Source organism: Mustela nigripes, chromosome 9 (assembly GCF_022355385.1).
Source record: "Mustela nigripes isolate SB6536 chromosome 9, MUSNIG.SB6536, whole genome shotgun sequence".
NCBI classification, from domain to species: domain Eukaryota; kingdom Metazoa; phylum Chordata; class Mammalia; order Carnivora; family Mustelidae; genus Mustela; species Mustela nigripes.
Window position 1 is genome coordinate 23,325,676 of NC_081565.1, and position 25,838 is coordinate 23,351,513.

At 44.4% G+C, this 25,838-nt stretch overlaps 1 protein-coding gene across 1 annotated transcript; it reads left to right on the top strand.

The window, feature by feature from the left end:
• Nucleotides 1-444: 444 nt before the first annotated feature.
• On the top strand, nt 445-24,379 carry FRRS1L (ferric chelate reductase 1 like). Its single transcript, XM_059411119.1, has 5 exons — nt 445-796; nt 11,888-11,972; nt 14,462-14,600; nt 17,817-18,063; nt 21,417-24,379. Exons 1-5 carry the CDS (start codon nt 559-561, stop codon nt 21,587-21,589), a joined length of 882 nt encoding a protein of 293 aa, XP_059267102.1. The 5' UTR covers nt 445-558; the 3' UTR covers nt 21,590-24,379.
• Nucleotides 24,380-25,838: the final 1,459 nt, after the last annotated feature.

A 25,838-nucleotide genomic window follows, 5' to 3' on the forward strand; every position in this document is an offset into this window, starting at 1 on the left:
TAATGGGGGAGGCAGCAATTCTGGCAAGGTGTGTCCAAGGTACGCCCTCCAGGGAGCATTTCTTAAACTGGATGTGCACTGAGGTCTCCTGGGGATGTTGGTGACATGCATATCCCGATTCGTGGGTCTGCAGTGAGGCCTGGGATTGGTGATGCCAGCGAGCTTCCTGGGGATGCCATGCAGCTGGTCCGCGGACCACACGGAAGCAAGGGTCTAGAAGGGCCACGTCTGTTTGTGGTAGGGGAGGGACTAGTGGAGGGAGGGAGGGAGCGGATGGGGAGACTGGAATTAAGAACGGAGGAAGGGAAACCGCTAGCAGAGAGTCCGAGCCGCGAGGAGAGGATGCTAGGAGGAAGGGGACGCATCGCGCCGGCTGGAGGATGCGCAGAGCGAGGCGCGCGGCGGCGGGGACCGGCGGCTGCGCGGCCGCGCGGGCTGCGGGCGGGGGCGGGCGCGTGCTGACCGCGGCGGTAGCCGTAGCGGCGCAGTGCTCGTCCGGCGCCCGCGGCGCCCCCGCTACGGCCCCGAGCGGCCTGGCTGCGGGATCGGTGCGCAGCGATGGCACGACCGCCCCGGCAGCGCCCGGGGGCCTGGGGGCCGCTGCTCTTGCTGCTGCTGGCGGGGCCCACCACTTGCGCCGCCAGCCCCGCAGACGACGGCGCGGGCCCCGGGGGCCGGGGACCCCGGGGCCGCGGGCGGGGGGACACGGGCGCCGACGAGTCGGTGCCGCGCCACGACTCCTCCTATGGCACCTTCGCCGGGGAGTTCTACGACCTGCGCTACCTGTCCGAGGAGGGTGAGACTGCGAGAGGGCGAGGGGCTGCGGGAGGGAGACGCGGGGTGGGGGTGGGGGTGGGGGACCGAGGCGGCCGGAGGGGCGGTTTGGTAAGGAGACCGATGGATGTAGCCCTGGCACTGCGGGACTGGAATCGGGAGCGCCCTGCTCAGACCCCCGCCGGCCTGCAGGAGGCACCCGGATAGTTGTCAGCGCCTTCCACCCGCCGCCCGCTTTACAGGTAGGGAGACTGAGGCCAGGAGAAGGAGGTGGTCAGCCGAGCCCTGAGAGGCTGAGGACAGGTGGGGTGAGCCTGGGCTCCCCCAGTTCTTGGCTCGGGCCTCCACTCTCCCTGTCCGGGGTTGGGGTAACGGGTGGTAGGGGAGGAGGCCTCCATCTGGCCTGGGGTGTGTGAGATCAGGGGAGCTGGTGGGAATTAGAAATCACAATTTAAAGTGATGTTGTCTTATTTTCTCCCTGACTGTATTGACCTAAATTTGCAGAGACTAGCGCCCCAACCTCTCAGCGTTCTGTTCCTGCTGACTGCCGTGCCATTCTAGCTCGGGCCTATTTCTGTCCCGACTTCCATCCCAGTTCTTTTCTGTTAGCACACGTGTTAGGGTTCCCCGCTGTGAGCCACCATTGTTGGGGGCTGCTGGGCCAGAGACTAGGGGTTTTTCAGCTCCAGACCTCCCTGTGGAGTTGCTTTAGTGAGCACAAAAGCCAAGCTGATTCTGTGTAGAAGGAATAGAAACTGGCCTCTTCTCCAGTTTGGAAAGTAATGATTTTCCTATTTTTATGCTAAGAGGAATATGCAAGAATTAAATTGGGGTTGAACTATTCTTGCAACTGATAGGAGGCTGTGTATATTTGTTATGAAGGATTCGTTTTAGCTACATACAACAAGCACACATTAATAGCTTAAATAAGATAGAAGTTTCTCTGTCATGTAAAGAAATCTAAAAGTAGGCAGTCTGGGCTGGTATTGGAGGTTCCATCCTCATCAGAGACCTTGGATCCTGGCCTTCTGCTTCTTCACAAATCTTAGCCTGAAACCTCATAGTCCAAAATGGCTGCTTGATCTCCAGCCACTACACTCACAGTCCAGACAGTGGGAAAGAGAAAGTGGGAAGTAGGTCACTAACTATTTTATAAGGAGATTACTCAGAAGTCCCATAGAACAATTATACTTCATTGGCCACAACGTGGCCACATGTAAATGCAAAGGAGACTGGGAAAGGTAGCCTTTTAGCTGAGAGGCAATATGTCCAGTTTTTTAAAGAATTGGAATTATTGTATTGAAATGGAAAGGTTGAATTTGGGGGAATATATTAATTGGGTGGAGGTTCAAGTGCTGAAACAGACACCCCTACCTATAGTGGCTTAAATAAAGCACTTTATTTTTTTCTCACATGAATCTGACCGGTCTGGGCAGTTGGCACAGCTCTGTTCCACGAGGTCGGGACAGCTCTGTTCCACCATCCAGTAAAGTGTCATCCTCATCGGTGTGGTGGAAGATGGGTTGCTTGAATGTCCTTGTTCAAGCTTGAGGAAAGAGGAAATGTAAGACAGACCATTACCTTTTAGGCTGGTTGCACAGGTCACTGCTCTTCGTATTCCTTTGGCAAGAACATAGTGACATGACCTAGCTGCAAGAGAGGCTGGGGAATGTAGTCTTCTAGCCAGGCAGCCATGTGGTTGGGTAGGAGGAGGGACGGGGGAGGGGGAGGAGAGGGAGAAGCAGAAGCAGCGGTATCACTCTGGAAATGATCAAACATTTCAAAGCCCATCTGTTTCTGAAAGTATCTAATACATATTTATTCTGTTCGTAGTCAGCCCAGCATGCTGCCAGGTGACTCCCACACGGCACCTGAGAGCTCATATTCTCATTGGGCACATGTCCCTAACAGAGGAGATCAAGGTCAGATGCTCTATGTCCCTTGGTATATACAGAGAGAATGAAGTTAGTTGTAGAGTCCAGATGGTTTTATGAACATGGACGTCTGGTGGCTGCAGCCATAAGGAAGGCTTTATAGAGTTGAGCTAGGAAGTATGAAAGCCTTTGATGAGCCAGAAGAGGGAGGACATTTAGGTGAGGTGACCCCACAGGGCAAAAGGGCAGGCAAGGTGTGTACAAATCCCTGGTTTGTCTGCTTACCCTTCTCACCGGTCCTGCACAGGCAGCCTGAGGCTCAACTCTGACCCCCAGAAATCCATGATAGTTCCAGCCTGCTCAGTGGAGGAAGCCTCAGCTCGTTTATCTGGAATGTTCTCTTTGGACCAACTTCCTTTTACAGTCCTCTCTTACTCCTCCCCTTCGCAAATCTCTTCTCTCCAGCACTTTCACTATCTTCAAGTGCAGATCCTACATCCAGCTGGTGGGTGCTAGTGGGGAGGTTTGAGCTTCTCAGGGGCAGCACCTCCACTAGATAACCCTGGGCCTGGGTTTTAGCCCTATGGATCTTCAATAGAGATTTTCTCCAGATCCTTAGAAATAGTCAATGACAATGCCTTAAAGGGTACTGGCAGAGCGAGAGAAGCAGACCAGGCAAATGTCCCAGGTGGATGTTCTAACCCAGAAAGTGAAGGGAAAGGGGACGTCAGGGTGTAGTGTCCAAAGCCTTGGTGAGGCCCAATAGTGTGACGGCTTGAAATAGTTGATGGATTCAGGAGATGAGAGGTGAATTTTCTTGAGATAAATTCAATGGAGAAGGAGGGACCCAGATTAATTTTGAAGGAAGTGGCAAGCGAAGAGGTAGAAATAGTGCCTTTAAACTACTCTTTCTTCTTCTTTTTAAGACTGTATTTTTATTTATTTGATGGAGAAAGGGAGTACAAGCAGGGGGTATGGCAGGCAGAGAGAGAAACAGCCTCCTTGCTGAGCAGGGAGCCCAATGTAGGGCTCCATCCTAGGACCCTGGGATCATGACCTGAGCTGAAGGCAGACCCTTGACTGACTGAGCCACCCAGGTAGAAAGAATTACTCTTTCTACCAGTACAAATGAGGTTGTCTTTTCCTAGTGATTAGAATAAATGTTTCTTCTATGCAGGGGACCCTCTTTTCAGATTCAAAGTAGCCAACTAACTGAATTTCCAATGAAAAGATGGCCTGGTAGTATGTAAATCCAAAAAAGGGAATTAGACTAATGGAGATGGAGAATTCACTGAAAAGCCCACTGGAAAATTCACTGGAAAGCCCACTGACCATCACCCACCCTGTCTAGAAACCATTTCTCCAGTGTCCTGATAGCCCAAGACCTCTAAAACCAGAGCTGAAACCTGGCTAATTTGTTACCTTTAAGTACCCCCTAAACACGTTCATTTTTAAAAATTTATTTCATGTTTTGGTTTAATTATGCTATTTGGAGAGAATGTGCAGGGTGGAGGGGAGGGGCAGAGGGAGAGAGAGAGAGATTCAGTAAGCAGTTTCCACGCCCAGCAAGGAGCCCATTGCAGGGCTCCATCTCGTGACCCTGAGATCATGACCTGAGCCCAAATCAAGAGATGAACACCTGACTGACTAACCCACCCAGGCACCACTTAACTGTGCTAGATTTCAGAATTCTTAGGGATTCCCACTCTTTAAGCCTATACAACTCATCCGTACATTCCTAACACCTCTTTCAGGGAACCTTCCTGATTGTCTCTTTCTCCCCATCCCCTGCCACTAAGTCAGTGCAGAAAACTGTCCCACGGAAAAATCTTAGCGAAAGCCACACAGCTAGAAAGTAGCAGGGAACTACGTAGATTTGTTCATTCCCTTTATGGATAAGATGGTACAGGGTGTCCAGCTCTTTGGAATAGAGGGTCCCTGTTGATCTGTACTCTGAAATACAGTGGCATGGGCTGAATGGGCTGTATTTGTGGGCAGACTTGAGGAAAGGGGCTTGGAATCAATGGCGTAGGCAGTTAGTGGGGAACTGCTGTTTTCTACCTGGTGGAGTGCCAAGGCAAAAGCTTGTGTGGAGCTTTCTATATTTTACATTCTCTAAATCTCCTCGACCTGTGTACTTCATTCTATGACCCTGATAAGCAGAAGCAACGATTCAGGTAGTTTAGAAAGAGAAAGAGGCTGGTGCAGTTGTTCTCAGATTTGAACAGACAGCTGCTGGTTAAAACTTCAAGGAATCAAGACTAAATTAATACCTGAGGGCTGTGAGCCAAGCAGTCAATTAGAAGCAATAAATAGCAAACCAGAAGCCATTAACCACCCAGCGGAGGATGGCAAAGCAGGCTCAAGGGATTTCAGAAAAGGAACAGAGAGTATCTGGGAATTAGACAAGAAAGGAAACCACAGATAGTCAGCAATTGATGGATATTTGGGTTATTTCCCATTTTTGGCTATTATGAATAATGCTGCCATGAACATCTCTGTACAAGTCTTTGTATGAATATATGTTTTTCTAGCCCTCTTGAGAGGAATATTTACATAGCAAATTGGAAAGAATCAATAGATCCATAATCAGGTGAATGCCTTATAGTTACCATAGACAAGATCGACATAAGTAAACCAAAAGCTCTCTTCTTTTTTAGTGAAAAATAAGCTAGATGATGTCAAAACAAGATATCTAAAATAGCAACAAAAATCTGTATATATGTCCAAATTTTGCCTACTAAAGAATGCCCTGGTCCTGTGTGGAGAAACCATTTTTTAACTATTAAGTGATATGAAAACTATGAATAAATGGGAAATATATCACGATCTTGGAAGGGGTGACTTGGCATTACAAAGATGTCAGCTCTCCCCCCTCCCCATTCATCTGTTCATTTACCACAGTTCCATACAGGAGCCCAGCAGTATTTGGGGAGAGAACTTGACAAATTAGTATCCATCCTTTGCATGGAAGAACCAAGTTCTGTGAATTGCTGAGATATGTTACAAAGCCTGGCAATTCATACACTGATCCTGGCTCAGGAACCACTAAATAAACCAGAGAACAAAGCAGAGAGTCCAGAAATAGACCTATGTTCCTCTGAGAACCAGTAAATTATTGAGTTGTTCTCATAAATTGCTAGGGAAAAGATAAGTTATTTGAGTAAATGGCAGTGAGAAAAATTGAGTCAATGTAGTGAGAAAAATAGAGCTGTTTTCTTCACATTGTATTAAAAAAAATAAATTCCAAATGGGTCCAGTCTAGATGTGAAACGTTAATAAATAAACGTGCAGGGAAAGATCTTCAGGTCCTTGGAATGCAGATTTATCTCTGGGACCAGACTCTAAAAACACAAAACAAAGGAAGAAAAATGATCTCCCCAACATCATCACATTTAAAGATTTTGTTTTCCAAGGAAGGATATCCGAGAAAAAAGGCAAGATGAGGAGCAGACCAGAAGGGGGGAGAAATGTAGCGTGTGAAACCAACAGTGAACCAACAGTGAATTAGTATCAGAAATGTGCATAAACTCCCGTGAGAAAGACCAAAAACCAAGTTTAAAAAAAAAGTTCAACGATTGTGTGTATACACACCATAGAAAAGGAAACCCAAGTGCCTAATACAGATACGAGATGTTTAGCTGCACTAGTATTTGGGGAAATACAAATTAAAATACTGAGAATGTGGGATACTATCAGGTACAGGCAAGACTGGAGGGAAAATCGGAACCTCGGGCTCTGGGGGTGGGATGATAGACCCTTCCCCTCTGACCTCACCGAGCCTCCTGGAATGAATGGTGTGACCTAGCTCTAGCTCTCTGGGGTTTACTGAAACAAAACAAAAACCTCTTGCATAATATGTCCATAAGAAGCCTATGTAAGGCAGTTCTTCTCATCATTATTAAAAAAAATTTTTTGATGAATCAAACATTGAAGGTACTTCAAACATTAAGGCAATTGAGAGGTTATTTCCTTTTCTTTTTTTTCTTTTTTAAATACTTTATTTATTTATTTGACAGGCAGAGATCACAAGTAGGCAGAGTGGCAGGCTCCTTGCTGAGCAGAGAGCCCTATGCGGGGCTTGATCCCAGGACCCTGGGATCATGACCTGAGCCGAAGGCAGAGGCTTTAACCCGCTGAGCCACCCAGGCACCCTGAGAGGTTATTTCAAAAAAATCTGGTTATATGCATATCTGAGAATGCTCTTCAGTCAGGAATAATAACAGGTCTCACGTTTATATATAGGGATAGATTTCCAAAGGAAAGTAATAAGTAGGAGAAGCTGTACCACACAGTATCGCTTATGCAGATTGAAAGCATGCATAAGGCTCCCACTTTTCAAGAGCACACACTTATAAAAATCAACATAGGGATGGTGACTGGTGAGTCAGGGTGGGCCCTTGCTAGTCTGCTCTGCTTGGGTGCTTCTGGATATCTCCTACATGGCCTGGAATGGTCAGGGCCTCGCCTTCTGTGGGCAGTGTGGCACGGTGGTGTTGGTAGCTCGGTAAAAAATTGGGCGTGGAGCCTCCACGGTAGATCCAGGTTCTGCTAAAGGCACTTTGGTGATTATTTTATAAGGGAATCATGCAAGACTTTCAGGATGTTGTTTTTGGGAACATGAAAGGGTTTTTGCAGTAAGGCGGGACCTCACCCTCGGCAGGCAGAGTTCCCTGATCTCTGAGGAGCAGGAACAGATGAGACGTTTACCTCCCAACCCCCCTTTCAGTATAGCACAGTAAAATACTGCTTTTCTAAGATGTATGCGTCAGAGTGCTCATTCTGTTAAAACGTGCAGGCTTTGCAGAAGGTTACATAGGAAATACTCTAGACCAGGAGGAAAGTGGGCTTAGGAACGGATTAGGGGGAAATAGAAGATGGGCTTTGCATAGACTGTTAGGACTGTCCCAGGCCAAGCCAACAAATGTCATCGGTTTCATTTGCTGCACCTACAGACTTAAAAATCAAAATTGTGCCATCAAGATAATGTGCCAGTCCAGTTGTACAAAGCCTGTCAAAAACCCTGTTGAACGACACTCTCTCGCTCGTTACCAAGAGAATGGATGATAAGGTACAGCCTGCAAATCCATTGTGTTGGTATTTAAGGATTAATCCATTCAGTCTCTATCCATCAAGATCTGATCAGAAAGACAGAAACCAGTTCTAAGCTTTTTTGTTGTTGTTCCTAAAGAGGATGACCAGCCCCAGGAGCTAAGTAGGTGCTGGGGGACTGGAGAAGCAAAACGGGGCACAGAGATAGGAATGGTTGGAAGCAGCTACTGCCCCTGGGACTGGGTGGTGGGATGTGTCAGGGCACAGAGAAGGGCTTGAGGCAGTGAGAATCTAGAAGCTCAGCCAAGAGACCCCCTCAAAGCCCCCAAAACTGCAGCCCATCCTCTGAGAATGGTGCTCTCTGCCCAGCTGCTGCCGGTTCCTTTGAGGGCATGACAGGCTGGTTAGGAGAGTCTAGAAAGCAAGCTGGAAGCTGGAACCAACTTGCCACAGCAAGGATGAAGCAGGATCACTGAGGAGTGGAGTGGTGGGCAGCAATCCAGTTGGAAATGATGAGGGAACAAAAGGCAAGCTGAGGACAAAGCAGAAGCTGCCCCCCCCCGCCATGGCATACATGGACATTCCTCAGGCACTCCTGGCTGCCCTATAGGGAAAACAGTTCATCTGTAGAGATCACAATCCTGTAAGACATGAGTCTCCCTCAGTTTACAAATGTCTTAGGAATCTAGAAGAACAAAGCATTTCTCTGAATAACCTCGCTTCCAGAAGGAAATGTAGACACAGTTAAATGTTTATAATCTTGACAGATACTTGAAGTGGGGAGAGTGTAATGTTCCTCCAGGAACTTCCCAACTATGAACATAGTTGGGAGAAACAACCTTCATAGAGGGAAAAACAACCTTAACGTGAAAAACGGCAAGGCTCCTGGTATCCTGTGAGTTGTCTTTAACATACGAAAATCCTTTTGAAACCCCTTTTGCCTTACTACCCCCAATCCCATAGTGTATAATCAGCCGCCCTTCACGACCCCGGGGCAGCAGCTCTTCCTGCCCACAGGTCCTGTCCCCGCACTTTAATAAACCACTATTTTGCACCTAAGATGTCTCAGGAATTCTTCCTTGGTCACTGGATCTGGACTCCACCCCACAGAACCTCACCTGTATTCTAAAACCCCATCAGGAAGGAATGGTCTTCCCTTCTTCCTGCCTCCTAACCTTTGTCCAATGTTTCCTTTTGGCAGAGCCTAGCCAGTTGGCAAAGGAGAAATGTGGTTTGTGGAGTGCTCAGCCCATCATAGAGTTGGCTATAGAAGGCTGGGTTGTAGCTCACGGACGACAGCTTAAATACTGGCACATGGGCCAAACTAAATTTGTGCCAAATAGATCATTTAAATTCAGGGGGGAAATGGTAATGTTGCTGCATTTAATATTATTCTGCCAACCCCAATTAGTAGAGTGAAATTAATTTCTGGTGCTAATAACCCAGAGCTAGCGCGGACCCCACACACCAAAGGGGGGTGGTCCATAACACGACCGCTCTCACTGTAGATGAACTGGCTGTGAATCCTGGGGCTACCCTCAGCCCCCCTCAGGTTCTGTAATATTCACTTGATTATTTCACAGAGTTCAGGAAGGCCCTGTACTTCCTATAAAGGATATAATTCAGGAACAGCTGGTGAAGACACACATGAGGGAAGTCTGGGGATCCCCCAAATGAGAGTTCCTATATCCTCTCCTCATGGAATCAGACCTTGTCACCCTCCCTAGTATTAGTTTGTTCACCAACCAGGAAGCGGGATTGAGCTTGTGTCCGGAGTTGTTATTGGGGTCTCATTATATAGGCATTACTGATTTAATCACTGACTACATAATTAAATATAGTCCCCAGGGGCTGGCTGACAGTCCCAAACCTCTAGTCATGGTTGGTTTTTCTGGGGGCCATCCCCTTCCCGAGCCCTCTCATCTCTTAGCATAAAATCCAGTGTGAGCCCAAGGGGCTCATGAGTAACAAAGACAGTCGCGCTGGTAAGTTCCAAGCCTCTCACCCAGGGACCATGGACAAAAACCAGTCAAATTCTTGATTATACAACATCTTACAAAACCAGAGAAAAAGATATGCCCCAAAAGCATTTGGCAAAACAAGTTCTCACTCCAAGTTTTAGAATTGTAAAAGAGAATAGGAAATTAGCACTAGAAAACCCCTAAGAAGCCATTTGCTAACACTAAAAGGTAGTTTGGTTTGTTAATAAATGAGTTTTGTTCCAAAGCTTGCTTGTATTTAGAGCTTAGAAACCCGTTCTTCTAGAGATTATCTTACCCAACAGTTATTAGTTCTCAGTCCAGTTTACAAAAGTTAATAGTAATAGTAACCCAATAGTAATAATAACTGGCATTTATTGAGATGGAAATCTGCTGTATGCCAGTGTATGTGTTCTAGGTGCTAGGAAGTGGTAAAGATATCAGAAGAAGATGGGGAAACTGAGAAGCAGCATTGTAAGAGACTGTCTGTTTCAGTTACCTACAGAATTTTTAAAAAATTTATTTATGGTGCCCTGGGTGGCTCAGTGGGTTAAGCATTTGTCTTCAGCTCGGGTCATGATCCCAGCGTCCTGGGATCCACTGCCATGTCGGGCTCCCTACTTAAAGATGGCAAAAAGCTACTAGTGCTGTATTTTAGCGTGTGATCAAGATCTAGGGTAGTAGAAATGAACTGTCCAAAGTGTACAGATGTGTGCCAGGAAAGTGTGGCTTAGCGGCTTTTTTTAAAAGTACAATCTAGTGTGATATGGGAAGCAAAGGCAAAAGAAAAATTAAAGTTTCCTTAAGTTACTTGTTTCTTTTCTTTTTTTTTTTTTTTTAAAGATTTTATTTATTTATTTGACAGAGAGAGATCACAAGTAGGCAGAGAGGCAGGCAGAGAGGCAGGCAGAGAAAGAGGAGGAAGCGGGCTCCCTGCCGAGCAGAGAGCCCAATGTGGGACTCGATCCCAGGACCCTGAGATCATGACCTGAGCCAAAGGCAGTGGCTTAACCCACTGAGCTACCCAGGTGCCCCAGTTACTTGTTTCTTTACTTAAGTTTCTTTAGTACCTTACTAAGGGCAAAGGTACTCTTAGCCCAACCCCTAGGATCCTGTAGTCTACTTTGACATATAAAAATTCCTTTGGAAACTTCCTTTATCTCTGCCCAAAATGTATATATTGGCAATCATCCCCTAAGCATATGACCCACTGATAATACATCTGAAGGGTCTTATGACTGAGTTTTTACTGAACAGTAATAAATGACCTTTTCCTAACAAAGCTGGAAAGGTCCTCAAGGCCCTGGAAACCTTGTTTCCAAAATACCTGGGAGGCTTGTACTTTCCCTAACTCTCTCCCAACTTGAAAGGCTATAATGGGCCTCTCCTCAGGACCCCAGTACAGCTCCTTCTGCTCACAGCTCCTGGGCAGGATCCCTTATATTTATTTACATTGCCTAGTAGCTGTGGGTGATTTTATTTATTCATTTGACAATCATGTAATCCAGTGCCAAGCACTATGCTGGACAGAGAGCCCAAGATGACCCCATGTGGTTCCCATATGCATGGAGTTAACAGCTGAGGAGAAGAAATCTTGCTGTCACAGACCGAAAGCATAGTGCAGGCCTACCCTTCAGTGTGTGGTTGAATGCATTAGGACGTTAAGCGATCTTACGAGAAAGAGACTCAGTTGTTAGAAACAATGTGTTTGAAGAATTTAGTGAGCCAGGAAAATGTCCTATAAACTTCGTGAGAGATGGGAGTTCAGAGAAAGGGGGAAATCCTATTATCCTGTATAGGTATAAATGGAAAACCTCTACTATCAAATATACAAATATTTCATTGTTGACTTTTTTTCCTTTTAGAGCATGGCTATTGTATGAACACTGTGATGTTCACACTCCCAGGGATGGTGGCGAGCCCATGGTTTTATGAAATTAGGCCACCTCTCTGCCTCATGTTCCCTGCCTGTATAATGAGGGAAAGGCCACATAATTCTCAGTTCACATGTAAGACTGGCTCAAAGACATGTGCCCTACACCCTCCCCTCCTCAAGAGGGTGATTAGGCTTACATGAAGCCCTTTTCTGAGGACCTAAACGTTTCTAGACACACGTGATAGAAAATAGTCAACATACTGAAAAGAAAAATTTCTCCTTGGAAAAGCTGTCACTGGATTTTCTAACCATTGTTTATTCTCACCGTCTAGGTTACCCTTTCCCTACTGCTCCTCCTGTGGATCCATTTGCCAAAATCAAAGTGGATGACTGTGGAAAAACTAAGGGATGCTTTAGGTTGGTAGATCTGCAAGTTGGATAACTTTAAGGCTAAGGCACTGATTTACTTCTCGAGGTAGTATTTCCGATGTGTACAACTTGCTCTAATCAAGGGCCTACAGCCCCCTCAGAGTGTCTGAAGGGGTGTGGCCTGCTTCCAATGGCCACCCCAGTCTCCAATCTTAGAGGCCACAAGCTCTCAAAGGCTCTTTGGCACTGGAATGTCCTTCTCTGGTTTTTCATATATGACCATACTGCCGTTGGCCCAGGTGTCTACTCCTGATCAGTTGGCTGTATGAAAAAGAATCACGTGATGTGGGCTGTGTCTTAGTAGCAGGGCTGTGAGTGGGACAGACCATGATAGATACGTCTGAGACCAAATTTCTTTTCAAATAGTCATGACTTAGGGGTATCTGGATGATACTCTCTCATCATGAGCACTGATGATTGTAGTGAGTTTGGTTTGTCAGGTTTAGGGAGTCCCCACGTGATTACTAGTCATGCTCTATCAAGACATGATGGCCCAGAACTAGCAAACACTGATATAGATGGTGAGCCTCCCGTCCAGACAGCCCCACTTTGTTGGAAAAGCCACCTCCTCTTTGAAACTGTTATTTCCTAAACTAAATTGTCCTTGAGTAAAGGTTGTGATGCCCATTGCACTGAAAGTTCTGAATTTTTTTTCTTTTGCTCAGTGCTCAAGGTCTAAGGAGAAAAAAATTAAATAAAGGGGTTTTGATTTCTCTTTGGATTACAAGGGTATTTCTAAGGAATTTTCTTTAAAGATTTTATTTATTTATTTTTGAGAGACAGAGAGAGAGAGGGCACAAGCAGGTGGAGGGGCAGAGGAAGAGGGAGAAGCAGATTCACCGCTGGTCAAGGAGTCTGCCGTGGGGCTCGATCCCAGGACTCTGAGATCATAACCTGAGCCAAAATCATATGCTTGACTGACTGAGCCACCCAGACACCCCTCTAAGGAATTTTTAAGAATCCGTATAATACTATTATTGAGGAAACGGGCCAGCAATGTTAACTCTGGTGACTGGGGGACGTTTTCTAGAAGGGAAGGAATTTTGGTACCTGCTGTCTTTGGGGTGATTCGTTTTCTGGCCCATTCAATCCTCTAACTTTCTTTACAACCATTCAACATTTTCACCCTCTTCTACAATGTCCTCAGCTCACATCTCTTCCCAGACATTCAGGGTCCCTGCCAGCCTGCTGGCATGTTCCTTGCCTCCCTTCTCAGTCAGTACTTGGCAGCCTTGTGCCCTGTTCCTTCAGGTACCTTCCGCCCGAGTTTCCCTTGTCCCACCCATTGCTACAGTTTTCTGTTCTTCTGAAAATGGCATGAAGCAATGTCCCTCTCACTGGGGCTTTCTGATTCTTAAAGGATCCACAAGTCCCCTGGATGAAAATTTAAATTTGTGTTTCCATTGCAATCATGCCCCTTAAAATGATGAATGTATGCATAATCGGATTATGTGGATAACCAGTTTATACTGCTCAGTACTCTGGTGTCCTGATTTGTAATTGTACGATAGCCCGATAGAGCCAAGGCAGATTTTATAAATAAATGAGGCATTCATGCTCAGGGAATACCAAATGAGGTATTCATTTGAGGTATGTATGAGTGGTTTTTTTTTTTTTAAGATTTTATTTATTTATTTGAAAGACAGAGGTCACAAATAGGCAGAGAGGCAGGCAGAGAGAGAGAGGAGGAAGCAGGCTCCCCGCTGAGCAGAGAGCCCGATGTGGGGCTCGATCCCAGGACCCTGGGATCATGACCCGAGCCAAAGGCAGAGGCCTAAACCACTGAGCCACCCAGGTGCCCCTATGTATGAGTGTTTTGCAGCCATTCAAACAGATAAAAGCGGAGGAAAGTAGAATCATGTATAGTAGTAAAGAACGTGTTTAACCAAGAGACCCTGCGCGGTATAGTGAGATATGGCCTGTGCAGGTAAGCAAAATCTACCTTCAGTAAGACTACACCATCCATTACCTGAATGCTCAGAATTTACACGTTCCTGGGTCTGTAGTTTGATTTATATTTAATCTGTAAGTTTTTGTTAATTTAGTTTATGAAAACTTGTAAGTGAAAAAGAACTGGTATATATTTAATTCACAAAGACAGTTTATTAACTCTGAGAATTTCTTCCCCTGAAAGGGATTCAGAAAGAACTCAGTCCTAACGAATATCTGAGAAACTCTAATATAATGTTGAGAACTCTGGCTGGGAGTGGATGCCCAGGTTCAAGTTCTCTTGCAGCTACTGACTCACTATGCAAGCCAGCCCCTTCCCATCTCTGGTCCTCAGCTTCTATGTAGGTAAAAAGGAGCAGATATTTTCCAAGATCTCTCCCAAGTGAAACTGGTTTTCAGATTCCTAGTAGAAAGGATCTCATTCATTTGGTAATCTTGCTTCACTCTGCCTGATACATTGTTGCCTTCTTAATGTTTTGCAAGTAAGAAGATGAAGCAGCGGTGCTCTGTTTTGTTCTATCCTATAGATACGGCAAGCCGGGCTGTAACGCAGAGACCTGTGACTACTTCCTCAGCTACCGGATGATAGGGGCCGATGTGGAATTTGAGCTGAGTGCTGACACAGATGGTTGGGTGGCAGTTGGATTCTCTTCAGACAAGAAAATGGTAAGACGCAAATCAAGATTAAAGATGATTTTTTCCCCCTTAGTTCTCTGTGCTACTTTAGATTTTGGAGAACAGGCATGGTTTCTCTCAGCCACCGTGCCATGGTGAAATATGTGCATCTCCAACATTTGATTTTCTTTTTCAAAGCAAGGGAAATAAATTGATAAAAGCAGTATACCAATTATATTGGTTATGGCTCTCTGATTGCAAGTGAAAAAAAAATTCAAGCTAGCTTAAAAAGAAAAGGAAGGGCTGGTTACAGAAATATGAGTTATCGTGTGGTACCTGCATTTGTTAGTTATTTGGGCAGTAATGCTGCAAGAAGAGCCTCCAAACCACGTGGTTTAGAAGCATTTATTTCTTGTTTACGTGTGTGGCCCTTGGTTAGGGTTCAGCTGGGCTTGACCCCAGCACCTGAGTTGGATTTGGGTTTTCTGTCATCATTCTGGAACTACCAAGGCATGTCATTCTCATGGCAGAGACAGAAGGGCAAGAGACCTCCAAGCCTATTTCAAACCCTTGTTCATGTCACATCTGCTAACATTTCATTGCCCAAAGTGAGTAATACAGCCAAGCCCAGAATGAAAGGATTGGGAAGTTCACTGTCCTGCCCAAGAGGCCCTGTGAAGGGGCAGGTATGTAATAGTACTACTGGGGAATGAAGACTCGAACGCAACAATTCAGTCTTCCACAGTACACCTCTGGACCTCAGAGAGACCAGGAACCCAGAGCAGGACCAGGCAGAGCATGTGGACCCCAGGCAGCTGTCCATCTCTTACCTCTGCTTCTCTCTGTGTCTCAGCTGTCTTCTTCCCTCTTCCCTGTGTGATACCATCATTTGCCATCTCACTGTGCCAGGGTGCTTCCCAGACAGCCAGACTTTCTTGGGCCCCTGCACTTTTTTCCTTTTTTTAAGATTTTATTTATTTATTTGACAGACAGAGATCACAAGTAGGCAGAGTGGCAGGCAGAGAGAGAGGGGCTGGGGGGGAAGCAGGCTCCCCGCTGAGCAGAGAGCCTGATGCGGGCCCCTGTACACTTGCACAGGCTGCTGCTCCACCATGAGGAGCCTCCCTCTCTTCCTCTGGCCTGCCCTGAGGTTCCCATAAGGAGAGGAGGCCGGCTCAGATCAGCTTACAGCAGTGGGCGTGGCGAGAAGTGCTCAGATTTGGGATATGCTTTGAAGGTAGTGCTGACAGTGTTCACTGGTGGATCTGGGAGAGGTTGTAAGTGGGTATTAAGTAGAGACTGGGGGATCAGGCTAAGCAGTTAGAGCTCTGGGGGATTTGCTCTTGGAAAGGTCACCAGAACAATGAGCTTCTACCAAAGCCAGTACTGGCAGTAAGACAGTGGGCCTACCTGGTAAGACTGCATGGATATGAATCTGCATGTCTCGTCTCCTACTTTAGGGTCAGTGAGAGAAACAGCAGGTGTGTGCCATCCCAGAAGCTGGCTTGCAATGCAAATGACTATTTCCTGTCCTAGATGCATTTGTGTTCATGGTGCAGCTGTTAAGATTAAGGTGCTCAGGGGCCCCTGGGTGGTTCAGTGGGTTAAGCCTCTGCCTTCTGCTCGAGTCATGATCTCAGGGTCCTGGGATCGAGCCCCGCATCGGGCTCTCTGCTCAGCGGGGAGCCTGTTTTCTCCTCTCTCTGCCTGCCTCTCTGCCTACTTGTGATCTCTGTCTGTAAAATAAATAAATAAAATCTTAAAAAAAAAAACAAAAAAACAGATTAGGTTACTCCTAGGAGGGAGGTTGAGTAAGGGGCATTCGAATTTTATGTTTGACATTTTTTGAAAAAGATATATTTATTTGAGAGAGCATGAGTGGGGAGGGGTGAGAGAGAGTGAGAATCCTCAGGCAGACTCCCTGCTGCGCACAGACCCTGACTCAGGGCTTGATCCCAGGCCCCTGAGGTCATGACCTGAGCCAAAACCAAGAGTTGGTGGCTTAACCGACTGTGCCACCCAGGTGCCCCTATGTTTGACATTTTGCTATCTGAAGGCCTTTAACAGGTAAGTCTCTCTTTTCTTCTCCTTTTATTCCAAGCACAGATGAAATTTTTTTTCAAAACCTGATGTAAGGGAAAAGCAAAATGGAACCTCTTTTTAATAACCTTAAACTTTTTTTGAAATGGTACATTATAGGTTTTTTTTTTTTTTAATGAGACTATTTTTAGAGCAGTTTTGGGTTCACAGCAAAATTGAAGAAAGGCACAGAAAATTTTCTGCCCCTCATACCCCATATACCCCATATACCCCTGCCCTCACACATTCCTAGCTTTTCTCATTATCAGGACCCCCACGGAGTAAATGTACATAAATGTAAAATCTATCATTTTAACCATTTAAAAATGTACACCTCAGTGGCATTAACTATGTTCACATGTGCAACCATCACCGCTGTCCACGTCCAGAACTTTTTTTTTCCACAAATGATGACGTTTTGCCACATGTGCTTTATTTCTCTCCCCTGATGCTGCTCCTGTTACTTGCTATTACTTTTATTATTTCCTGGAAGCTTTGGAGAGTCAATCTATTCGTTAAAGTCAGGAAGTTTAACATTAACATGATAGGATGATCAAACATCGTGCCCATTTTCTGGTGTTGCCCATATAAAACTACCTTTTATAGACATTCTTATTTTATGATTTGGGATTCTGTCTAGGAATATTACTAGTTGTCATGAATGCTTTGTCTTTTTTATTGAAATTGTTTCTTTACCGTGTGTGTGTGTGTGTGTGTGCGTTTGTGTGCATGTGTGTGTGTGGTCTTTCATGACATTGGCTCCTTTGAAGATCACAAGTATGTCTTGGAATACTTTTTGTAATGATTTTTTGTAGAATGACTCTCAGTTGGGTTTGTTTCTTCATGATTAGGTTCGGTGTGCATCTTCAGCAGGAGGACTAAATCGCTGTATTTATTTATTTGACAGAGAGATCACAAGTAGGTGGAGAGGCAGGCAGAGAAAGAGGAGGAAGCAGGCTCCCCACTGAGCAGAGAGCCCAATGCGGGACCCTGAGCCAAAGGCAGCGGCTTAACCCACTGTGCCACCCAGGCACCCTGGTTAAAGCTTTTTTAATAAAAATAATTTGGGGAGGTGAGATTTCAAATTACAGAGATAATGAGGCAGAGATATCTGAGTGAAATTTCTTTCTAGCAGAGAAGTTTGTAAAAGACGCACCTTTGACTCCTTCCTTTATCGTTTCCATGCAGGGTGGTGATGACGTCATGGCCTGTGTCCACGATGACAATGGCAGGGTCCGCATACAGCATTTCTATAATGTTGGCCAGTGGGCCAAGGAGATCCAGAGAAATCCTGCCAGAGATGAAGAAGGAGTCTTTGAGAACAATCGGGTCACCTGCAGATTTAAACGCCCTGTGAACGTTCCCAGAGACGAGACAATTGTCGATCTGCATTTGAGTTGGTATTATCTGTTTGCCTGGGGTCCAGCCATTCAGGGTAAGCTTACATTTTGGCATCTGGATTAAACTCCAGACACTGCCTTGCTGGCATTCATTATTTATTGGACAAGAGAGTGAGAAGCCCTTTGGAGAGAGTAAAAGAAAAAGGAGAAAGGATCCTGCTTTTAGGAAGTTGTAATGGACTTGTTACACACATGGACATACAAATGGACAAGTAATTACGTGTACACAGCTGGCACAGTACAAGACAGTCTATGACGAGCGCTGTGCTTAATGGAATGGATCACGGGTCTGTTAATGTGGGGGTGCGCGTTGTATTAAATTCTCACAACATTCTCATTTACTCCTCACCACATCCTTAAGCGGTATAGGTATTACCTTCCTCATTTTAGAGAGTTTCAGGAACTTGCTCAAGGCTATACAACCAATGAATGGAAGAACTAAAATTCAGTCCTAGGTCTGACTCCAAAGTCAGTGAGTATTCTTAGCGCTTATACGCTAAGAATAAAAAATATTGAAAATAAATAAATAAGGGGCGCTTGGGTGGTTCAGTTGGTGAAACATCTGCCTTCGGTTCTGGTCATGTTCCCAGGTTCCTGGGATTGAGCTCCGCACTGGGCTCCTTGCTCAGCTGAAGCCTGCTTCTCCCTCTCCCTCTGCCTGCTGCTCCCCCTGCTTGTGCTTTCTCTCTCTCTCTCTCAAATAAATAAATAAAATCTTAAAAAAAATAAAAATAAATATAAAAAATATTGAACAGGAAAGGACATCTGGAGACTTCTGTAGAGACTGACACCAACCATCCCATTAGTGTTCACTTTATGACTATTCTGGTAGTCACAAATCTACCAAATTATCGTATAATTTAGCCCATCTCCTCAAATTTTAACATGTACAGGAATTACCTGGCAATATTCAAATGCAGTTTCAGTAGGTCTGGGGCGGAACCTGAGACACTGCATTTCTAACCAGCTTCCCAGTGAATGCTGCATCATTGGGACCTCACTTTGAGTGGCAAGGCTCTTCAGCAGATCCCCCACAAAGACCCAAGGATATCATGAGACCTTTGGGAGGTTGCCAAAATCAAGTTACACAGCATTCCTCTTGGCTGATCAAGCCTAACGGCCTAAGAATGGAAGTGAGTTGTTCATGGTCCTTGTAGGAGTTTCCATTGATTGGTCTGGAGATTTTATACCTTCTTTGCCTATTTCTTTTTCTTTTTTTTTCATTTGGAGAGAGAGAGAGAGAGAGCGCATGAGCGGGTGAGAACCCAAGCAAGGGGAAGGCTCAGAGGGAGAGAGAGAAGCAGACTCTCTGCTGAGCAGGGAGTCCTATCTGGGACTCCATCCCAGGACCCCGAGATCATGACCTGAGCTGACGGCAGATGCTGAATGGACTAAGCCATCCAGGCGCCCCCATTTTTTTTTTTTTTTTTTTTTTGCCCATTTCTAATTGGAAAACATTTGTTGGCCTCCAGATTTCTGACATCTTTCCATTTTGCTTATTTCCCAGGATCCCAACAATGGATCTGCAGTTAAATCTCTGAGTACTTTTCAGTACTCACAGAAATAAATTATATCTCAGGCTGGAGAAATGAACCTATTTAAAATCATGAGATTTGGAGCCTAAAACTTTTAGAATTGAGTGTGTGTTTTCCCCATTGGTTGCTATACCCAGCTCTCATCTAAATTCTTAATTCCCAATTTCTTGGTGTTTAAAATGGAGATGATGAGAATACCAACTTCAAAGGATCGTTGTAAGCATGAAATGAAAACGAGTATTTGAAGTTCCTTTACAAATTGGGGAATGCCGTACTTGGGAAAGTCATCGTCTGACATAAATGGAATAACAAGCCTAACATTCCAGACCCTCCTCAAGTCTGTCCCACTTTGCCTAATCAGCCCTCCAGGACTCTAGGTGTTCTCATTGTCCCCAAACAGAGCAGCCTATTCCTACCCCATATACAGGCTCGTGCACCCGTTACTGATTCAATCCCTCTCTATTGATCAAATCCTAACCGATCTCGTTTTTGTTTTTTTTTTTAAAGTGCAGGGTGTTCTGTTGAATCTTTTTTTTTTTTTTTTTAAGATTTTATTTATTTATTTGACAGATAGAGATCAAAAGTAGGCATAGAGGCAGGCAGAGACAGAGAGAGGAAGGGAAGCAGGCTCCCTGCTGATCAGAGAGCCTGATGTGGGGCTTGATTCTGGGACCCTGGATCAGGACCTGAGCCAAAGGCCGAGGCTTTAACCCGCTGAGCCACCCAGGCGCCCCCTATCTGTTCTCTTAAAGTTTCTTAAAGGGACTATAGTTTAAGCTTAAAGGGGATGTGGGATTAGGTTTCCCTTAAGGGAAGTGGAGCTCTATGGATAAGACTAGGAGTCCATGTACATGACCAGTGAGGGAGGTTAGGTTAGATAGGAGAGGGGCATGTGTTTGTGTCTGTTGAAAGAAAAATCTCTACCAACCTGAGTTTGACTTGTGCTAACAGGAGCCAGCACAGAGGTTGGAGCAGGGAATTAACATGTCCAGTTTGGTAGGGCTTCCTTAGCAGATAGGACTTTAAAGAACACTCACTCTGAGCCCTCTTTCCAAGGAGACCTTTGCACTGAACTCACACTCCTATAGTCCCCCTAACCCAATTTCCATGTGGCTTATTCAGGAGGTCAGGCACTTTGAATCAACTTCAGCTTTTTAAGCATCCCATGTACACAGCCTTTCCCTCTTTACATGTCTCATCAGGTTAAAAAAAAAAAGTCTATTGTCCAAACACTTGTTTGGTGTCTTAATTCTCCTGCTACCTCCCTCTGCCTCTCAGCCATACAGATGTGTGCACCGCACACCTGCACACTCTCTGGTTCAGCCTGGGCCGACCACCACTTCATTACCCACAGACAGGGACAGAGACCTCCATCTAGAAGGAGAGCGTGATCAGGAGTGGTTGATGACCCATAGAGGAAAGGTACATTTGAGGGGGAGAAATTGTAGCTCTTGCTTTCTGAAATCAACATAGTTTTCCGTTTGGAATTAGTGAGATGAAACTCATTAGAGACCTTGAAAGTGGGCGTTCATATGATATGAAGAACCAACAATGTGGGGTGAAGTGGAGAGATCCGTAATGTTCTTCTGGTAGTGGGTGTCTGCATCCATGAGAACCAGTCTTTAGGGGGCAAATTTAGGTAATTTCGATGTTCCTTCTATTCCTATTTAGGTACAGTTGCAAAGAATTCTTTGATAGCTCTAATACCTGATTCCAGATCTTTATAATCCTGGCTTATGGATTCAATGCTAAAGACTTGTCTGGTCTTTCTGTTGTTTGCATATGTCATTTTAAATCTCTTTTCTTTCTTTCTTTTCTTTTTTTACTGACCCCTTCCTCTTTCTTCCTTAAAGGCTCTATCACCCGACACGACATAGACTCACCACCGACTTCAGAACGTGTTGTCAGTATTTACAAGTATGAAGACATTTTTATGCCATCAGCTGCCTATCAAACCTTCTCCTCTCCGTTTTGTTTGCTTCTCATTGTTGCCCTGACCTTCTACTTATTGATGGGAACCCCTTAACTACAGCTGCAAAGCCAACATATTAAATAGATTAGAAAGTCTTTAGTATAAATATATTTTTAAAGAATATGCAGTATCATTTTAGCTTTTCTTATTTAAAAAAAAAAGACTCCTATGATTTCAGTTTTTTGGAAGAAAGAGCAAGCTGCTTTTCTAATCAAAGAGGATTGTTTAATATTGATCCCATACTTTTGGAAAGTACTTACAATTTTTTCTAAGCACTTTCACATGTGTTTTTTTATTTGAGCTTCATAACATCTCTGAGTTGGCTTGATGAAAATTGTTAGGGCCATCTTACTGAATCGGCTTTGAAGTTGAGGAAGCTGCCTTTTTTGGTGACCTGTGTGCCATGTGGCCTTGGCTACTTGGTCAGATAACACATAATAAGGTAGAGAAAGAGCTCAGCACACGGATTCTAAACGACCTTTATTCTTCCAACTACAGCTCAGGAGAGTTACTTGGAGCATTACTAAAGAGAACTTTACTGGGTGGCCCTTAGTCGGGAGAAGTTTCAAATTTCCATAATACGTTTGGATATTTACACAGCTGATGGGGAGAATGGGAAAATTTTACAATGATAAGAAAATGGTCTGTACTTACTGGAAATGTCTTCTCCGTCAGTGAGTAGTTATGAGAAAATATTTTTTTATTGCTGTTTGGAAAGGTTAGAAACAGAACTGTGAGTGTTCCTGGAGATGTAAAACTCTATTAATGATTAAAAAAAAAATAAGGGCATTCTTAGTGGTTAGAATTTAGACTCTTCTATCACTGTATTTTATAAATTAAACAGTTCATGTATGGTTACAGCTAATTCTGTTGTCAGAGTCAACATCTACTGAGTATGGTTAAATATGTATTATAATATACAAATCATCCTAATAAAAGTTTAAGGCATTTTGAAAATAAATTAACATTTTTGGAGATTGTGGAGATTTGGAATAGAAACTTTTTAAAGATGACATTTCTTTTTTAAATCAGAAAATGGGAGATGACTCCTAGAGTGAATTCACCTAGAGTTTCTGTTCAGCGTGTTCAGACGTATAGACTGGACCAGCAGTCAGCAGAAGTTATCCTAATGCCTTGACTTAATGCATTCCCTTTTTTCAAAGGAACTCAAATGTTCCTTTGTTGCAAATGTCTGTTCAGAGGAGAAGAGTCTATGGTATCGTTGAGTAGCTGATGGATTTCTACTGACGAGTTTTGCAGTCCTCTGGCTTGTCCCCCTGCTTGTTGCTTTACAGCTGGATTTGTGGATTTTGTGATTAAACAAGACTGGAGACTGATTTCTAATGCAGTCCTTGGAATTCACCATCAGGGTGAAAGTCCGCTTGGAGAGAGGGGTACCTTTCAAATTGTGGAACTGTATAAAAATAAGGAAAATATTGAGATTTTGTGACATACAGTCTACCAAGTGATGTCAGAGAAAGAATCCTCATTGCAGATGGGGAGAGGTTAAATGACATTCGGTGAGCAGAAGAGCTGGGTAGGATTCAAACTCAGGTCATCTAGTTCAAGTCTGTGGCTCCACCTCACTGCCATCGCCTTGGAATGGAGCCCTCGGGTCCACACTGAGAGTGGCCATTGCACACCTTCTAAGCTATTGTGCTTGTTCAGTAGTGAGGATAGAGCATGTGCAGGCACCCACTTTGTAAATAAGAAGGCAAATATTTTTCTACTTTACTCTCTGATGTATATAGTATTTTAGCTACACACAGGTTAAGACGAAAGAGAGATGGGCCAACCTCTGGAGCAGGCAGGGAAGGACTACCCTAACTGACTTTCCCTCTTTTGCATTTCAGGTCAAGCTAATATTTCATGAATTGCTTCCACTTTGATAACCAGTCTTGCATATGCATGCTTAGAACTTTCTCTGACTTCTCATTGCCATTAGGGTAACACGCAGTCCATTTTGATTACCCCCAAAGTCATCTCTTGCCACCACTCCTCACTTGCTTCATCCATGCAACACAGCTGCTCTCAGCTCCCCTCTCATGGTGTCACCTGTGCCCAGAAGTCTCCTACTTCCTGTGCTTGCTGAATTCCTGCCTATCTTTCAGGTCACAGCTTTAGTATTTCTTCCTCCAGTCCCCTGGACTCGACAGGTGTAGTTCCCCACCACGTGCTCCCACATCACACTGGGCTTCCCCATCCTGCTGTCCATCACACTTTACTGCAGTCGCTTGCTTGCCCTGCCTTGCCAGTTCCCCGATGCAGGGACCACGACAACCGTGAGTTGTAACAGACACCGCTACGCTGTTGGCACTCGGCAAACACTTGTTGGACAGAAAAAGCAAATAAAACTGTACTTCCATGGCAAGTCGCTTTGGTTCAGAAGCTTGTATTTCATCCACGAAGCCAGAAGGGCCAACATTTTTATTTTCTTCCTCCTGTGATCCAACCATAAGCCATTTCTTGAGCAAACCCTGAACTTTCAAAACACAGATAGAAAGTTGGTGCCATTGTGCCCTGCAGTGAACCTTAATTGGTATTTTGAACAATAATTATTGTTCGCAAATAAGAATTGACAAGCCAGGTCTGCACAACAGCATTTGACTGTCATTTCGGAAGATCATTAGTTTGCAGGCACACTGAAATTAGAATTCTGCAGATTTCAACTTCATTTATTCTTACCTAATATGAGAATAAATTTCTGTTCTATCTCTGTATTCCCATTTTCCAACATAGTACTTGTAACAGGGGAGATGCCTAACCCATACACACACACGCACACACACACACACACACATACATACGTACATATGTGTGTGTGTGTGTATATATATATATATATATATATACACACATTTAATAAAATGCCCAAGTAGAACCATAATAACAGCTAAATGTATTGAGTGCTGTTCTAAGCCCTTTATGTGGATTTATCCATTTAATCCTCATAATCCCCACAGGAAGTAGATTCTGTTATTAAACCAATTTTACAGATGAAGAAACTGAGGCTAGTCATTTGGCACAGATGACCAATGCTGGCCGTTGAATCTACGCACTTCTTTTACAAAGGGGCAGCTGATGCCCACATAGGTGAGAGGAATTCCTGCACATTCATGTCCTTACGCACACTCATTAAGTTGTTTATTAAATGGAACCCACTAAGCACACTCAAATTAGATGCTTTTCTCCCCTTTACTGATTTACAATAAAATAAGAGGACTTTTAGAGTTCTGTTTAGGGAAAGAGGTACATTTTTCTTTCTTATAAAAAACATCTAGACTCTTTATCAGCCATTTTAGTACTTTTAATAGTTTTTTTTTTTAAATACACAGATTGGATAATAATGGAAGAATGTATTTGTCTTAGTTACTTTTTAGAAGTGATTTGCCGAAAGCCCCAGGTCTTCTCATTTGGAACCCAATGTCCTCTCATTGCTCCGCTGTGGTCACAAAGCTGAATTTATAACCATGATTTCAGACAAAATGCAGGAGCCGTATTTAATGATCTTAAGCTGGCTTTTGTCATTAAGGACACCAGAAAGATTTGACAGCTCAGGGATGGATTTTTCATCCCAGATGGTTCTTACTACAACTGCTGTAATTAAGTTTCCTGTCTATATTCTGGATTTTGTGCTTCCAAGATGTTACCACAGAGGTTGTGTGTCATTCTCAGGCCTAGGCTGAGGTCTGCAAACCTTTTCGGTAAAGGGCCAGATGGGAGAGAGTTTTAGGCTCTGCGGTCTGTTTCAGCTGCTCGGTTCTGCTGCAGTAAATCCAAAACTGGGTAAGCAGCACTTTTAATTTCTTTAAGCTGTGGCAATCATGAAGGACTTTCACTGCTGAACTTCTCTTCATGGTGGGGATTTCAGTGTTTCCTAGTAATTCACTTCCCTGTAGATTCCTTTTTAAGCATTATCTAAATCTGTTATGCCCAAGGGAGAGTTTTACACACGTGATTATGGCACCTTGCTTGTGTATCCTAGTGGAAAAATGTTTGAGAATCCCTTCCCTAGGCTAGATGCTGAGATGTGTATAGTTGGTTGTATATAATTGTAGTGTATATCTTTGTTCTCTAAACAACTGGTTATGTTTCGCGGACAGTTGATTATTCTCAGTGTGTGTGTGTGTGTATATATATGTTTGTACATACATGACGAGGTCTGCGTGTGTTTGTACATAAATGCCTGTAGACACATGCCATACCCACGTGAAGGTCTTTGTCAGGATTGTTCCTGTTCCTGATCTCTTGAATCCTCTAAACCGCAAGAGATACATCTTTGTGCCTATTACAGGCAAAACTA

Coding starts and splice junctions, on each gene's coding strand:
- FRRS1L (XM_059411119.1), top strand. CDS start 559: ATGGCACGACCGCCCCGGCAGCGCCCGGGGGCCTGGGGGCCGCTGCTC. Junction 11,973..14,461: donor AAAACTAAGGGATGCTTTAG/GTTGGTAGATCT, acceptor TCTATCCTATAG/ATACGGCAAGCCGGGCTGTA. Junction 18,064..21,416: donor CTGGGGTCCAGCCATTCAGG/GTAAGCTTACAT, acceptor TCTTCCTTAAAG/GCTCTATCACCCGACACGAC.